Source organism: Xyrauchen texanus, chromosome 20 (genome assembly GCF_025860055.1).
Source record: "Xyrauchen texanus isolate HMW12.3.18 chromosome 20, RBS_HiC_50CHRs, whole genome shotgun sequence".
Taxonomy (NCBI): Eukaryota; Metazoa; Chordata; class Actinopteri; order Cypriniformes; family Catostomidae; genus Xyrauchen; species Xyrauchen texanus.
This window is the reverse complement of record NC_068295.1, coordinates 15,704,735-15,723,625: the sequence shown is the minus strand read 5'-3', so window position 1 is coordinate 15,723,625 and position 18,891 is coordinate 15,704,735. Positions and strand designations below refer to the sequence as shown.

General features: G+C 39.7%; 1 protein-coding gene across 3 annotated transcripts in view; it reads right to left on the bottom strand.

The window, feature by feature from the left end:
* LOC127660726 (SERTA domain-containing protein 4-like) overlaps positions 1-18,030 on the bottom strand; it is a 42,106-nt gene extending 24,076 nt beyond the window's left edge. Inside the window, exons 1-4 of one of the 3 annotated variants that reach the window (XR_007972674.1) lie at positions 17,563-18,030; positions 6,475-6,645; positions 6,169-6,296; positions 4,184-4,828 (exon numbers count right to left, since the gene is read on the bottom strand). Coding sequence is in view for 2 of the 3 variants with exons in the window: in XM_052151110.1 (XP_052007070.1) it covers positions 4,145-4,828; positions 6,169-6,296; positions 6,475-6,628 (966 nt within the window). In the remaining variant the exon portion in view is untranslated. Of the gene's footprint in view, positions 1-1,635; positions 4,829-6,168; positions 6,297-6,474; positions 6,646-17,562 lie in introns of those variants that run through there. The other 2 variants (XM_052151110.1, XM_052151111.1) reach the window with 2 other exon arrangements.
* Positions 18,031-18,891: the final 861 nt, after the last annotated feature.

The following is an 18,891-nucleotide window of genomic DNA, read 5'->3' as shown; positions in this document are numbered from 1 at the left end:
TGAAAATTATCCATTGTTTTACAATAGTAACTATAATTTAACCATGATATTTGTAGTGAAACAATAGTAACCACAAAAGTAACCATGGTTACTAAAATATTACTCTATTAAAACCATGGTTAGTTTTCATAAGGGTTAAACAAATAGGGTGACAACATTACATTGAACACAAATGGATATTTAATATACACTAATAAAACTAGAAAATAACCTTTTTATATAACTGAAACAAAATATAGTGACAAAGGTATATATATATATACCTTTGTCACTACGCAGCTAACTATTAATACCCACTGACATTTTAAAAACACTTCCATGCACAAAAGCCAGAACTTGAAACAACACTTAATACTCAAGCAAGCCCAATTTTAACAGCAGCATGTTTTGTGATCAGCCACAACATTAAAACCACCTGCCTAATATTGTGTAGGTACCCCTCGTGCCCCCAAAACAGCGCCAACCTGCATCTCATTCTGAGATGATATTCTTCTCACCACAATTGTAGAGAGTGGTTATCTGAGTTACCATAGACTTTGTCAGTTCAAACCAGTCTGGCCACTCTTTGTTGACCTCTCTCATCAACAAGGTATTTCCGTCCACAGAACTGCCACTCACTGGATGAGACTGTTGTGCGTGAAAATCCCACAAGATCAGTAGTTACAGAAATACTCAAACCAGCCCGTCTGGCAGATAACCACTCTTTACAATTGTGTTGAGAATAATAATGCTGTTTTGGTGGCACGAGGGGAACCTACATAATATTAGGCAGGTGGTTTTAATGTTGTGGCTGATCGGTGTATATTGAGCCGAGCATGTTTATGTCCATAAAATTATACAATGAACCATAGTGCCATAGTGTTGACATACAACAAAAAGAAAAAGAATAGATAGCCATTTACAAGTTTCAAAATCATAGGCCTCACACGTCACTCTTCCCTCAGTTCAGAACCACTGGAATAAACAGCAGCAATTAACTAATCTGACCACCAAGACAACAATCTTAACCTGAATGCACAAGGAAAATGTCCATGAGAACAGATTCATTTAAATAAGAGAGAGAGGACACGAGTTTAGATGAGTGTGTTTAGATGAGTGTGTTCCTCTGCTCCACTGCTGAGTTAGAATTACAATGTGAAACATTTTGCGTTTTATGATGCTACAGCGCCACTCGTTAGAAAATGTAACATACTGAAAAAGCTACACTATTGTGAAAATAGCTGAGCTACTGTCACACTACTGAAAAATGTAGTTGAGTTTGTAGCTTCACTACTTTTAGTTAACTACTCCGCAACAACTTTAATGAAGACTAAAATAAACAACAACAACATCAATATCAAGAATTCATCTCCAAATGTTTACTACATAAACTGAAACGGTGTGCTCAATCTGAAAGCATCTCTCTCATCTCATCTCACAAAGACATGTGCATGTGTGTGTTCACAATAACCACAGGGTGTATGTTCGTGTTTGCCATGAACCTCTTTTTCGCCTCAGGGGATCCCAGACTGCTCTTCCAGTAAATATCGTTTCCATAGTGATAATGGAGTAGAGAGGAAAGAAGCAAAAAGGTGACAGCAAGAGGAATAAGAGAGAGAATGAGTGAGAGAGAAGGGGGGGGGGGGGCAAAGAAATAAGCTGTGTGCCAGATATAATCACATCACAAGGAGATAAAGGGAACAATGTGAGCTGGGAATGATCATTCCTTTATTCTGAACATATTTCACAAAAATAACACACACATCCGAACTGAACAATGTTTAAAATTTCAAGCAAACTGTCCCAGCCTTATTCCTTTTCAACACTGTTGCTTGTATACGTTTTACTTTTGTCTGAGGGTCTGCCGTTATATATTTTAAGAAATAATTTTTTTTTAAAAACTGTCGAGAAACTGCATAAACATCCTAGAAATGTTTTTTTGCAAAAACACAAAATGAGAATGCTTTCATTTGTACCATGCCAATAATGACTTGAATCAGTGGGGACCTCAAGACAACAGACTTAAATGTCTTTATTTTGAGGTATTTGTCTGTGATACTCTCAGCTGGTGTGGAGTCGATTAGGAGGCTTTGTCTCTTGAATGTCAAAATACTCAAACGTTCAGGGTGCTAAAAGGATTAGGAATATTTTAAACATTATGGCCACTTTCAGGGCCTCATGCATTCTTTGTAAAAACCCACTGCATGTAAACAAGATTACCGTCAGCAACCCATGTCATGCATTTTTTATGTGCCTATGATGTTAAAGAATGAACATTCAACATTTTCAAGCTTTTCTAAATTCTAAATCTTTATCTCTTTCTTTTGCTCACTCCCTTCCTTTTCTTTTTTTTTTTTACAAAAAACATCTTTTTGGATTAAACCGGTTCAGTCACAAATATCCACAAACACAGCAAACAGATTAAACAAGTTAACATTTAAGGCACAGTACGGTCATTTTCACTAGAGATGAGCTATTTGTAAATTAGCTGTCCCTAGTTTTGTGTTGTATTGAGCAATCTGAGAAGTACAAAAGTAGGTAGAAATAATAATAATAATATTAATAATAATAATATTGGTAGTTTTTCACAACCCTATCTGAAAAGACCAGCTTAGGCCAGCATGAAATTCCAAACTGGTGCATGCTAGTTGGTATGATGGTTAGTGGTCATCTAGAGCTGATCTAGTTGTTGGACCGGCATAGACATGCATTTCACCTGCAAAACCTAGTTGGTGAAGCTGGTTGACCAACACAATAACTGCATTTCCACCATCAGGCCAAATGGGTTTTGTTGCAGAACTGAGCCGTTCCATTCCTGGGCTCGTTGGCATGGATACGGTTTCTTTTTCCACCGTAGTGCTGTGAAATCAGGATTAGAATGGACTGACTGAGCAATTGACCAATCATGAGTTGCCACATCACTACAAGCATTTCACCAGTGTTGTGCTTCCCAAAAGCATTGTTAGCCAACTATGGTCTTAAGTTCCATCGTTACCAACACAGTTTAACGAATTGGAACTTCCCGAAACCATAGTTCCAACAAACATTTGCAAACAACATCGAAAATTTGTATGCTTTAAACCGCAACTCTTTACCATAGTAGCTTTAAGCATAGTTCCCTGGAAATTTGCTGTGTGGACATAATTTCACTTCACTGAGGCTTCTATATCTTAAATTCCATATTACCTTTCATTATGTTTTCATACATTTAAGAAAAGGATTTATTCTGGGTTTCCGAAACGTCATGTAAATGCAAATGCAACCATTGAAGGTATTAAAGTCTGTTAAAAGAAAGCGCTTTATCTCACACCATTTCTGTCATAGAATACGGCTTTTATTTGTTATGTTTATGCACAAGTGGTGTTAATATGTTTTTGAAGAGTGAGCATGTGCATATTTGATCAAGTGCGTCAGGGGAACCCCAAAGTCCGATGTAGAGGGAAACCAAGCTATTGCAGAGCAATGTATCTGTGGCATTACAAAGTGCATGCTGCTTTCGTGTCTTCAGCAGATTTCTGGCATTAAACGGCTTTCTGGTGTATGCATAAATAAGCTATTATAATTTAAGATTTGTGGTAATTATTACTTCACCCCCTGCGTAACTTCATTAATAACAACTCTATATTGTTGAACCAACGTGGTTAGAAGGATGGATGTGCATTATAGTAACTACAAGCTAGTTAATTTTTCCAGATGCATGGTACTATGGTGGTTAAGCAGTGAGTAACGTCGTTGTATGGAAAATTACCCCAGAATGGTTCTCTATCCTGAGTATGGTTTGTTAAACTTTTCCAGGCTGGGTACAGTTTGTAATCAAACCATACTTAAAGTGGTTTGTGCTCAAGTGGAAATGCTACTGAAACGGTTACCATGCTCAGAACAGTTCGGCCTGATGGTGGAAAAGATGTTGTTTCTGATGAAGTTAGTTTACCAGTTAGTTGGTTAAGCTAGTTAAGCCTGGTGGGGAAACTAGCATTCTAACATCCGAAACACAATATGCTGGTGACCAGCCATGCTGATCGTTTCAGTAGGGATTCCTGTTCATATAATCTTTATAACAGATCTAAAAGGCTGTTGGAAACCAGATTCTAACCTTGTTTCCACACATGAGCCCTTGCTCATGTGTGGAAACAAGGTGTCCAGTCCCAATAGCATCTGAAAGCCATCACTGTGAAACACCTACTGTAACCTCCCCTCCTCTAACCTTCTCTCGATTTCTCTCTTTGCCCCTCTCTCTCTCTCTCTCCAAGGTCTTCTCATCCCTGTGACTCTGCACCCTTAGACCATCCCATGTTCTGTTCTGCTCTCTGGTTTCAGCTTGATGCCGAGCCAGCATAGGACAAACAGAGTCCAACTCCTCTTCCTCATCACTGTCCTCCTCATCCTCATCCACCAGTTGTGGAAATCTAACCGATGATGATGATGTTGATGAAAATGATGAAGATGGGTGGGAGTTGGTGTATACATCCTGTTCATATATAGACAGGGGAAGCTGGAGGTAGCGACCAGCTGCGTATAAACAGCAGCATGCAGGGACACACTCCGGCCCCTCCCTCTTCAGCAGACGTAGACGTTTGCAATATGGCCGTGGCGGCATATTGCAGGGCTGTTGCGCAGGAGGGGGAAGAGTTGTGATCATGGCTGGGGTTTGGTGAGGACAGACTGTGGCCGCAGGGCCTGATGTGAAGCACCAGTCGCTCTGAAGAAGGATTTCATTTCTGAGGCGCCGGAGGAGGTTATTGATGAGCACGGATCGCCGTAAGAAGGACTCAGGGTCATCCATGAAACGCAGCTTCTCAAGAGAGAGATGGAGAATGTGAGCACGCTCTTCCAGCATTGGTGACACCTGCTGGATCGGAAGAAAGCATGCACATTCATTAGTGTGGCAAGGGCAGTTGTAAAATATGCCCTTATTTTAATTTTTTTCATTAAAAATGTTAAACACTCACATGAGTTGAAAACTCCAGGCATATCAGTAGCCTAATAAAAGTTTTATTTCACATAGAGCAGGTTGTCTTATGGTGGCCTCCATATAGAGATCACATGACCAACTACCTACTATTTACTTTTTCTCAATAACCACCCTGTTATTGTATACTTCTGCTCATGGAATAAATTAATCCTGGCTAATTGTAAAAAGCACATTTCTACAACAGCGTCGGTAACTGAAAAGTCCAAGATGGCCGTATTATCCAGAGCCAAAAAAAAAAAAAAAAAGTTAGCTTTATTGATTGATATAAATTTAGGACTTTGTAATAAAATTTCCATCTATAAGGTAATATCTTTTTCATAGCATTGATATGAAAAGATAGTGTTAAACTGTGTTATGTGTGAGTTTTATGCCATGAGTAGTAACGTATGCAAATATTGTAACAATGTCATCGCTATTGGTCAGATTTTAAAGACATTCTATCAATGTAAGTCAATAGGACATTTTCAAAGTCTTGAAAAGTACAACGTTTACAAAAAACAGAAATAGATGGCACACCTAAAGCTGCTACTGAAAATCTATCTACAAATTATTTACAAAGCAAAGTCTGACTGGAGTCTGTGCGTAAAGCAGATAAGGTGAAAATGTTATACTAAAGCCCAAAGTATACTTCAGTCAGTAAAGGACACATGATGCAAATTTCATCATCAGCAGAGTGCTCGAGCACTGAACGCACTCAGCCCGATTTTTCTAAGTGTGCATCTTTAAACGTGCAGAATGCGCATGAGCCTGGAATTATTTGCACTAATTAGTGGGTTCACAAAGTGGCAACACTCACATTTGAGCCATTGCTGTCACGAAGAGGTGCTAGAAAAAGATGCAATTGACATTAAACAACAGGAGAAGAATGTGGAAACAACAACAGTGGATGTGCACGTCAAGAATGTGTGTGTGAGAATGTCTGGAGATACCGGCATTTGTGTAACTTGAGTCTGAAGTCACGGATGGGCCAATGCTTGTGTATGCACACAGCCAAATGAAGTATACTTTGACAGGCTCACGTTCAACTTGACTGCGTTCACATCAAAACCAAAGTATACATTAGGCATTAGGGTTAGGCATTCAGATCAAACCCTAACCAGAATATTTGTGGAATATCAATGAGTATTAATATCACAGCCTTTCAATCACTTTATTTATGAAGGATTATGAAGTGTTGTGTCAAAGTCTGCAGTATTATGCAGAGATAATAGACTCACAGTGTGACAGTAACTCCTGAATCTCAGTACAGTTTCTTCATCCTCAACAAATTTCCTCTTAAAATAAGATATCCGTGATACAGCCAAACGATTCACCATATGATCCGGGGCTCGTCTGTAATGGGGCTCTGGAGATAAAATGGGAAGATTCAAATAGTTTCATTAATATGCTACATTTTCTAGAACAAAGACTGGAATTAAGTATCAGGGGGATTTATAGTTGTATAGTTATGAAAAATTTGTACTTGTAATCAAGACTAATATTTTTTTAAATATTTTTTTACGGATGCAATTATAGTATCAAACCTTCTATAAGCCTTTGGGTGTCGCCCCCTGGTGATGAGGATGTTGAGACACATCTTTTGCTGCAATGTTCAGACTCCCAGATTTGCTGGTAGATTGGTGGCAGGGCTTCGGCCTCAGGTTCACAAAAGGGGTTCATAGAGAGGACTAAAGCCATGGTTTCACCTCACAAATCTAAAAAATAAATAGACAAACATAATTTCAAAAACAATGTACTGTACATTAAGACATCATAGTCATAATCATCATGATCATAATAGATTTTCAACAGACAAAAAAAGTTAAGTATATATATATATATATAACTTTTTTTGTCTGTTGAAAACCTATTATGATCATTCTTATAGGAATATAATATATATATATATTATATTCCTATAAGAATTCTAAGCAAATGCCCCGTTCACATGAAATGTGAAATGTGTATCTGTGCTTTACTGTGGTATTGTTGTCAGATCCAATATAGTTTTTAACTGCCCCGTTCTACAACCAATTTGCAAAGCCTGCAATTGTGACAGGATCAACAAAACATTCTGCTCTGAAATTTGACACACAATCTGTTTAGATCAGACAGAAATGAGCAGGCATCTTGCCAAAAATAAATTTTGTCTGCTCGTTTCTACTGTTAGGATACTTGCATTCAAAATGCCATTACCATTACTTAATTGAATTTGAAAAAGATTTTACATACAATTTATTGTCTTTCCAGCGTTATTTAACTGGATTAGGTCAAATCAATGTACATAGTTTTAACTCGACTTCATTAGGATCATCAAACTTAATTTACTAAGGGTTTATTCAGTAAATATTCTTATGTTGGACCAACTTAATTTATTTTGGCATTCATTAGTGTACACCAGGTGAGCAAGTGTAAGGACAGTGAAACTACTGCACTGTCAATTTAATTGCGACTGCTTATAGAGCTAATCAGCACTCAAATAAAGCATCACTTGAAAATGAATGTGCATCCTCAATCAAAGCACAAGAACCATTATTCACCACATTCGTAACCAACATAATAGACTTATTTTTATATTTAATTTCAACACTTGTTCTCCTTATCCAGTCCCATGCAAAACATGCCAGAAAATGGAAATCCCCTGCCCAGTTTATCTATGCTACATTATCACCACAAAAGTATTAATGTAATCCCAACTCAAATGTATTAAGTAACAGTGTTGGGTCACGTTGCTTTTAAACTTAACTCGTAACATTGCGTTACTCCTTAAAACAGTAACTTAATTAAAAAGTAATTTTTTATGGAAAGTGAAGCATTACATTATTTTGCGTTACTTTATTCTAACAGCCACTTTCTCTTCTGCTATGCTATGCATTCCATACATATAAGCCATACATGGCATACAAGAGACATTACTGGTCATGCTAGCTACTGTACAAAACTCATGTCAAAACAACAAAGTAAACAAACAGATATTTTGAAAGTAGGTCTTCACATCTTATTTATAATAAAGAAACAATAACATGAATATGCATGATTTGTTTTTCCATCAACATGTCAGCAAATATGAAAAATAACCTCTGTCTTCCATAAAGCAGCAAAGTCCAACACTTGAACCTGCATCATATCTCTCATCATGTGCTGCCCGTCGACAATGTCAGTCAACTTTCAAAAGTCAGGATAAAATTCAGTGGGGAATGCCAGCCTAACATGTTCAAGGAATGAGCCTCATTTTCACTTAAGTCATTTCAGTACACACTTGTTTTGAGTTGATCTACTGTGCCAATGCTGCTTGGAGCCACTGATACATAGTCTTTTCTCATCCCATTCTCCCAGTTACAGGGAGCTCTAATATGGAGCAATTCGGCTACATAAGTCAGTGAATGGAGTGAGTATTTCACCCAGTGTATCATGTCGTGGCCAGTGGAAGACTAGTCTTATAATCCCTCTGCCTAAATGCATTTACTGATTTTTTAATGCAGTGTGTATTAACACATGAATCATTGTGTTTCACTCAATCGAATGTTGACCTCATATTATGCTAAAACACGAAATGTGCATGCGCGTTAGCGAGTTTAATGACAGGTGATGTCTGTATCTAAAAGGTGACTGGCTCTTTTACATGCAAGGTGGGAATCCCTTTCTACATCCGTTGACTGTTGCTAGAGCTTCTTTGTTGGACTTTCCAATTTCTCGAATTCTTTTAAATAGAAGTGAATCGCCTTTGCTAAATAGTCTCTGGCCTCACACTCAATAGAACTACAAGGCCCATCATGCACTACGTCTCCTCCCCAAAGTTTGCACACTTTTACTCCTGATTTCTCGAAATGCAGGGACAGTAGAGGTGTACAAAAGCAACATGTTACTTTATTTAAAAAGTAACTCCGATATTATGGTCTAAAATAAAAAAATAATAAATGCTTACGTTGCGTTACACACAATCAAGAAAAATATTTTACTTTCATTTACACTTATCATCAGTTCCTCTAGTGTTAGGCAAAACATATTATTTATCACCTCAATGTGACAAGTTTCCGAACACTGAATAGGGATTGATGACGTCTAAATGGAGGCGTCACATGTTACGAATGTGTGTTACAATATTTTCAAATGTATTCATCGTTTTCACATCAGAAAGTTGGAATGAGCTGTTTTTGCAACTTCGTTTTAAAATATATAGTTTCAGTTTTAAGTTCTAAAAGTTACAGTGTTTTTTCATAGTACAATGATCTCATCTCATCTCAAACTATCAAGTAAAATGTGATTCCTCATGATATGACCCCTTTCAAGAAAGCAATCTATCCATAGCACAGTTCTGTTGTTAATTCCTCTCGCTGTGAAGAACTACACTAACAAGACCTTTATACAAAAACACATCAAGGCCCTTTAAAACAGCTAATATAGTTCAACCACACAGATACACTCAGGTAACTAAATAAAGAAAGAGATTCAATAGAAGCTGCACAGAAAGGGAGAATGTCTGTTACTGTGATCTCTCTCTGTTCTACCACACAGTGACAGGAGCAAGAGAGGGAGAGTTCAGGATGACTGCCTCTACAAAGGTCATTAATCTTCACTGACAATTTCACACAAACACACACACACACACACACACACACACACACACACACACACACACACACACACACACACACACACACACACACACACGTTGGTGCAGCTATCTTTATGAGGACTCTCCATAGACATAATGATTTTTATACAGTACAAACTATAGATTATATCCCCTAACTCTACCCCTAAACCTAACCCTCACAAAAAACTTTCTGCATTTTTACATTTTCAATAAAAAAATGTTTTATATGTTTTTATAAGCTATTTGAATTATGGGGACGCTAGAAATGCCCTCATAAACCACATTTATAGCATAATACCCTTGTAATTACCAGTCTGAAACCTAAAAGAAAGTCCTAGTAAACAACCTAAACCCACACCCACACGCACACACACAAACTATTTCTCTCATGTAGTGTCTTCCGTCTGGCACAAATTGAGCTGCTCAGCTATGCCAGGCTGTTCTGTAACACCAAGCCCAATTCTCACATGACAATAAAGCAATATTTATTATAAACTACAAAGAAAAAAGAAAAAGACAGCGTGTAATTATCTAGAACTGTAAAAATGTCACACACTTGCATACACACAGACGCAAATAATGTTCCTCCTGCAGTAAGCATAATTCTCCTGTAATAACCCGTACTCTTTTCAGTCTGTGTCCGCAGGGTTTGGATCACACTGAGCTCATGTGAGCAACATGTGTTTAATCAGAGCAGATCCTGCTCTCCTCCTCTCTCTCATTTTGTTACCTGTTTCTCATTCCACCCACAACTCTGCTTTGAATTGTACACACACACACACACACACACACACACACACACACACACACACACACACACACACACACACACACACACACACACACACACACACACACACACACACGCACACACACACACACACACACACACACACACGCTGTATGTCTGTCTTCATCTCTTTGCTCATTTTGTGCTTTTATGCAGTCCCTCTCCATCTCTTCCACTCTTCTTTTCATGTGAAGAAAACAGAAAAAGGTGGTGGATCTGTTGAATTTGCACCTTATCAGTCACACACATACATACACACAAATATCACAGGTTATAGTGTGTGAGGACTGTGAAGATCACTAGAAGCTAAAACTACCAATTATACAACAGAGTTGATTTAGAAACCAGAGAAAGGGAGAGAAAAAATAAGTCAAACTATGGAATCATGTTAGGAATAAGGTTTTAATTGTGCAGTTATGTTTTTTCAATGCAAAAACCACAATTGCAGGTTTCCATTGAGGTAATGTAGTTTTTGGCTTAACTCACTAAACCAAAATATCCAATGTTCATGATGCTCTTCACTGGGTCATAAAAGCTGGTAAAACAAGATCTCTCTCTCTCTCTCTCTCTCTCTCTCTCTCTCTTTCTCTCTCTCACACACACACACACACACACACACACACACACACACACACACACACACACACACACACACACACACACACACACACACACACACACACACACACACACACGCGCACACACACACACACACACACACACACACGCTGTATGTCTGTCTTCATCTCTTTGCTCATTTTGTGCTTTTATGCAGTCCCTCTCCATCTCTTCCACTCTTCTTTTCATGTGAAGAAAACAGAAAAAGGTGGTGGATCTGTTGAATTTGCACCTTATCAGTCACACACATACATACACACAAATATCACAGGTTATAGTGTGTGAGGACTGTGAAGATCACTAGAAGCTAAAACTACCAATTATACAACAGAGTTGATTTAGAAACCAGAGAAAGGGAGAGAAAAAATAAGTCAAACTATGGAATCATGTTAGGAATAAGGTTTTAATTGTGCAGTTATGTTTTTTCAATGCAAAAACCACAATTGCAGGTTTCCATTGAGGTAATGTAGTTTTTGGCTTAACTCACTAAACCAAAATATCCAATGTTCATGATGCTCTTCACTGGGTCATAAAAGCTGGTAAAACAAGATCTCTCTCTCTCTCTCTCTCTCTCTCTCTCTCTCTCTCTCTCTCTCACACACACACACACACACACACACACACACACACACACACACACACACACACACACACACACGTTGTTTTTCCATGTTTTATGGGGACTTTCCATAGACATAATGGTTTTTATACTGTACAAACTTTATATTCTATCCCCTAAACCTAACCCTACCCCGAAACCTAACCCTCACAGAAAACTTTCTGCATTTTTACATTTTCAAAAAACATAATTTAGTATGATTTATAAGCTGTTTTCCTCATGGGGACCGACAAAATGTCCCCACAAGGTCAACAATTTCGGGTTTTACTATCCTTATGGGGACATTTGGTCCCCACAAAGTGATAAATACACGCTCACACACACACACACACACGTTATTTCACTATTTAAATGGAGACATACTATATTCTTTGATTGTTTTTTATATAGGTCCGTCACTTTGACATGTTAATTTAGTGCGGTTAATTATAAAAAAAAAAACATTGTGTGTAAAAAAAACAAAAACACAGTTCATCAAGCCACCTAACCCGTACATAAATTCCACAATAAAAGTGCAGATTTTTCTATCATCGGAACAATTCAAGCATTCAAGTTCATGTAACTTACGAGCTGTGTCAGTATTTGACAGACAGTGCACATCAACAAACCTCACATGCAGCGCAGGCACAGACTGAGAGCCATACAAGACAAGTTATTGACAAGCTGGGTGAAGCCAAACAGAATGCAGGGATCTCAAAACATGATTTTCAAAGTTTCAACACATTGACAAACTCAACTGTAAATGGATTGCTGTGGACAATAGGCCAGTGATAGGAGTGTTCAGTGATAGGCTAATATTACAATATTGACTTCTGAAGCCACTTTTTGTCTAATCAGTGTTATTTGGGGGACTTTCTCAGCAAATTCTGATTATATTTTCTTGTGGTGCTATAGACAGCCCCAAAGACACAGGTTCTGGTCTCATGGAAACCAGGAAGTAATCGTGTTCACATAATCATTGATTATCCTGATTCAGATTCATTGCATTTTCCCTCTAATATTAATTTTTTTACTAAACTGATGGTTAGGTTTAGGGTTAAGATGTATGGTTAAATAAATATGCATTCCTGTTGACTGTAGTATATAATTTACAACAAAAACAACAACAACAAAAAAACTCCCTTTACAACTGTTTATTCACCCAGAAACTGGAGCTCACACATGCCCATGTGTTCAACAACACTTCCAGCTTTGGCAACTGGGGGTAGTGCTTTTAATTCAGTAAGAACAGACCAATGTCAGCTAAAGATATTTCAGCCTACTGTCGCCGAATTTACAGTGAGATCAGTCTGTCAAATATGCTGCCATTTGATCACAATTAGGGTTAGATTAGGGGCTCACTATATATTTGCTGACAGTTTGGAGCTCTCACATTATTCATGACCAATCAATTGTCGCTGACGTCAAACACGATGTGTTGTGTCCAAAGGTGCCTGTTTTGATGAGAGCTAGCGCAGAGGGCAAGATTTTCAGAGAATAACACTTAAATTTCAGTCTGTTTACCACAAAGAACATATGGATTCAGAAGACTTGGAATATAGCACACAAGTTGTTAGGACAACTTTAATTATACTGTTATGGTGCTTTTTTGTCATTTCAGAGCTTGACAACACACATCACCATTCACTTCCATTAGCTATGTGGAAATAGCAGCCAGTACATTCTGCATATTTCACCTTGTGTGTTGCATGGAAAATAATGTGGGATTATAACAACATGAGGGTGAGAAATTTATGACAGAATTTTCGTTGTTGGGTGAACTATTTTAATGAACACATACTGAGAACCCAGAGTGACTGCAAAGAGTACAAACACAGCAAAATGTGTGTAACACACCTTGCAGCAGTGAAGCACCAGTGTACTATAAGGTAAAAAAGACTGAGCAGAGCCAACCATGAAACTATTACACATACTTCCTCACACCACCATTCTGTCTGGCTTCTGGAAGCATTTAAACCATGCGTGTCCTCTGGGTGCAGGACTTCCATTCAACAGTTTGGGGTAAAGCTTTCCGTGACCTGAATCTATCAGCGAGACAGAGGAGGTTTATTTAAGAATCAAAATGTTGCATTGGGGATCGGTGCATATCCTGCAGACAGTAATCTAGGTCATTGTCTCTTTCATTCTTTTGCTCTTTCGCACATACACACTCGACAGAAAAGGGGGGTGGGGGGGTTAGGCGAAAAAGAATGAAAGTAAGAGAATAAAGAAAAACAGGAACACCCTTCCCGCCTGCCAACAGATCTTTGGCTGTTCAGCTTGTCTAGGTTATTTCCACATCAGAGACGGAGAGAAAGAGAGAGAGAGAAAGAGAGAGAGAGGGAGGAATAAAAGAAAAGAGGGAAGAGGCGTAAAAGAGTTACACCATGTCTAAACTGCAAGTTAGAGAATAATAATACTTCTACATGCCTTTTTGTGTGTATCAGAGTCCATTTGATGTCAGAGTTCGGATTGTTTTGGTTGATGTGTGAGTGTTTTTCAAACTCAAGGGTGCATCAGCGAATCGCACCCAAGTCCACTTGAAAAGCTGGTCTGGTGAACAGATTGAAATCAATCTACTAACTTGTAGAAGTGGACTGCTATTGATGACGTATAATTTGCGTATTCACTTCTTCTATAATAATACATTTCTCATAGCTGCTTGACTCTGAATGATTTGCCTTCAGAGAGTAGAATTGAACTCTAATTAAAACCAAGTGTATCAACAACCTGAGGGGAGAGAGAAATTGTATTAAATGTGGTCAACTCTGCTCCATCATTTAGTCCAGCCTCAGTGAGTGTGAATATATGTGTGAGAGGTTGTGCTGTAACATGATTGTTTTGACACAACTGTTAGGAGTCAGCACCTGAGGCATTACATGTGCAAGTGTGTGTATGTGTATGAGACAGAAAGTGTGCAGCACGTGCTTTGGGTAAACTCAAAGTGGAAGTGTAATCACCGTGCTATTGCTCAGATGAATGTGATATTCACATTATTATGGGCTCGCTAGCAATAAGGCTGTGATTTAACACTGGTTTTCAGACAGCACTGTTATCTGAGTGTGTCCGTCCAATTGAAAAGCGTTAGATAATATACTGATTGCGGAGTGTGTGCTTATACCTAATTTAATGACAGAACATTTTACAACATCCCTCTCTCGCTCCCTCATTACCCCACCCCCCATGTCTGGTCATTGCACCACCGTTTACTCCCAAACTGTCTCCCTGGGCCAGGGGGTTGGTCCAGCTGGTGGTTCCCCTGTCTCTTCTCGCTCTTACCCCCCAAGGTTGGTGAATCCACTGCCACGGGTGTGGGCATAGTGCCTGGGCCAGCTTGCTGGAGTCGCGAGGACCCAGGGCACTTCCAGGACCAATGCCCAGTGATGGAGCTGGGAGTATTGGTCCGGGTCCCCAACACACCACGGGCTTAGGCTTTGGGAACGGGGTGGAGGGTGAAGGTGAGGTGTGTGCATAGGGATATTCAAAGTTACCCTATAGTGACAGTCACTATTCAATTTCGGGTACAAAAAAATAGTATCAAGGCTGCAGTTAATTCCCACCTCACACATCCACTAATTTTGGGAACTAATTGGCTGGCATTTACTTCTCTATTGAGAGGCATGTGTGTGGATGGGTCCTGCGACAATGCATTTTGGTGTGTGGTGTGTGACTTGCTGGCTGGAGAGGCGGAGCCAGGGCAGTCTACATCAGCTCCACATCAGGATGATATGGGAGGGGGAAGTCTTGGCTTCCCCAGCCTTTAGAGGATTCCCTGCTGGGGATTCCCCTCTGAAGCAGTCATGAGACGAGACACGTAGGCATGCCTTTGATCAAGTGAATGTGATTGATGGTCAGTGTCTCTGGCTAGACATTGCAATCGCATATCGGTATTTTTCAATTATTAAAGATAGGTTGTATCAAGTGACACAGGACGCTCAGACAAAAGAAGATACAACCAGTTGTTGATACCGAAGAACCGTCAGGAAATGCAATTCAGATGGCTCAAAATAATCCAATGGTGGGTCACTTAGGGCAAGAAAAAAACAACAAACCTTCAAATGTCCCATACACTATTGGTCGGGGATGTTCGCAGGTGGTGTGCAGCACGCCGTGAATGTCAGTTGGTGAATCCACCAGCCACACCAAAAGTGCCATTGTGCCCTCTGTCATTAATCGAGGTCCCGTTTGAGAGAATTGGTATGGACCTCATTGTGCCATTAGAACAGATTTTTTATTCTAATTTTCATTTAATTTCATTTTAAAGACGGATGCTTCACACAGGGGGTTGGAGGCAGTGCTCTCACAGGTGGCGGAGGGGAAGGACAGCCAGTGCTGTACATTAGACATAAGCTCTCTTTGAGAGAGACTAAGTGCAGCACCGTGGAGAAGGAATGGTGGGCAGGCTGGATGGCTCTCTGGCCTGAGTCGGGCGGTGAGGGTGTGTGGCGAGGGCGTGGTTTAGTGTCCGACCAGGGAGTGACGAATCGGTAAGGATTCATCCCTGAGTGACAATTAGGTCAAACAGCTGTTTCTTTTTGCAGTTGTTCGGGAAGAGCGAAAAGAGGAGCCCAAGCCAGAGCCCAGAGAGAGAGAGAGAGAGAGAGAGAGAGAGAGAGAGAGATAGATAGATAGGAGTGCGACTCATTATTGAGAGTACTGACCCTCATTTTGAGTGTTACCTGAAATACGCTTCCTCATTCACCATACTGACCAGTCCTGTTACATATGTCCATTTGCATGCGATGATACTTTTAAGAAACTTAAATATACTTTTACTTTTAAAAGATACTTTTAATAATACAAGGAAGATGATCTATACAAGATATGCAGAAAGCCATGTCAAGTCCCAAACCACAGTTTTGTAAAACTGACCAGACTGTAGGCTGGAATGGGTTATATTCCAGGTTTTTCACTTTTAGACAAGATGATTATGAGCACTCCCTTAACAAACCACAGACTCCACGGTCTCTTGAAGTAAATCCTCACCGTGCCCAGACACAAATCACTGGAACGGACTGATGTGAACCACAGGCAGTAAATGATTGCGTGGGTTTTCCTTTGTGCCTGCTGTAGATCGAGGGATCAATGTGTGGCGGCATGCCAGACACTCTTAAACTGGCAAAGTGTTCTCAAGGGGAATACCCCCACACACACACACACACTTCTGCCCCCGGCAACAGGAACAGATGCCACAGCCAGCGCAGTGAAACCCTTACTGATAATAAACTGAGAAATAATCTCTCTCTCTCTCTCTCTCTCTCTCACACACACACACACACACACACACACACACACACACTTCACCTCAGCTATGCATGACAGCAACTCTCTCTTACACAACAATAAAAATAGCCTCACATAAACAAACACACATTCACTCTTTCGTGCATTACACTACACAAACACTGAAACAGAGCTTTTTCTTTCTTTCTGTAAACAGTAATTGCTCATTCATAAGGACATCTATAAAGTTAAGGTGCTTTAATCCTGTACACTCCATCTCCTTGTAAGGGAATTCAGCAGTAACAGAATTCTGGCAGGCACATCTCTCTCTCTCTCCCTCCCCCTCTCTCTCTCTCTCTCTCTCTCTCTCTCACACACACAATTATTTTATTATTACAAGCCATAATATCATGATAATAACATGGGGGGATAAACACCTCTTTTCATATCGCACACATCTATCTATCTATCTATCTATCTATCTATCTATCTATCTATCTATCTATCTATCTATCTATCTATCTATCTATCTATCTATCTATCTATCTATCTATCTATCTCTATCTATCTATCTATCTATCTATCTATCTATCAAGTTTATTACAACATACAGTCTCATAGTAGTCTATGTGTGTACTTAAGTGCGTTGCAACAAAATTAGTTATAACACTTAAAAATCATAAGAGGGTAGTTAATCTATCCTGGCACTGTGCCATGCCCCACTGGACCGTTACAGTCCTGTCTACACCCGGAGGCTGGTGTCTCATAACTCTGTCTGAATCTGAATAGATGTTGCTATTCGTTACCTTTAACTGTGTTGATGTCTGGACTTGACGTCTTGTTCTAAATAGGAACGGTAATCAGATCTATCGTAATGCACACAATCTGGGTTGCAGTGCTGTTGTCCCGCTGCGTTCATTCTACTTGTCCATGATCCATTAGCGCAAGTCTCCCGATAAATGATCAGATCGACGGCAAAGCAGTGTGCCTTCGCATCAATTAGCGCCCGAACAAAGCCGCTGTAATGTCACGGAATCTCCGCTGTGACCGCGAAGGACGCCTTGCTTTGTGCCACAGTGACCTCAACGGCAGACGGTGCGACGTTGCAGTGTTCGCTTTGAACTAGGCTCGTTAACGTCTGTGAACACGTCCAGCTTTGCCCCATTCCTCAGAATAAACAGCAGCACCTTTCAGCTCAGGATCCGTCGCGTCCCGTCCCAGCAGCAGCGCTTCTCCTGTTATTTGGGTGTCTGGTTTTGGTCAGAGGAGTTGCGTTTAACTTATGCCCGGGAGCAAGCAGAAGAAGTGGAGCGGGGCGGGCACGCGGCCAATCATCTGTTAAACATTTCTCATTTCAGGATCGGGGCTTGGTATTTTCCAGCCGCGCTCCTGAGCTCTTTTCTTTGGTGTTTCCTATAGATGAGGTATAGAATGAAAGCCAAGCCGTGATGATTTTTTTGATTATTTTCCCTTGCTCTCTCATCTCTCTGTTCTCTAACACACTCACAAAACACTTACAGACTCACGTTGGCATGTTTAGAACACGTTGGCATATTTTAGACCTATATTGTGTCCCATTTGTGATTTTTTTATTGTGAGGACAATCAAAAATCTGTTTTAAGAGGGTTTACTATATCTGTGAGGGCATTTTCAGTTGACCCCCACAATCAGAGAAACACACACACACACACACACACACACACACACACACACACACACACACACACACACACACACACACACACACACACACACACACACATTTTTTTCTTGCTCACGTTCCCTCTCTGACTCCAGGTTCCAAAAAACACACCCTGTTTCTAGTTAGAAGCAGACATCCACTACTCTGCCAAAGCCCATAATTTTTTTCTTGTGTGAAAAGCAGCCCTGTGTTGAAGTACTTTTCCAGGTGACTTGAGGCTGAGTGTCTCTTAAATAAATGGAACCTATTAATTAAAAAGTGTTAGTAATTAATAATGTTATCATATTATTACATGGTTATACAGTTATTATTATGCTATTATTACAGTTTTATAAACTGTTCACAAGGCAGAGCTATAAAGATTGTACCGAAATTATGTAAACAAAATTGATGTGAACCATGCACGCTATACGGTTATATGTAGTATGGAAAT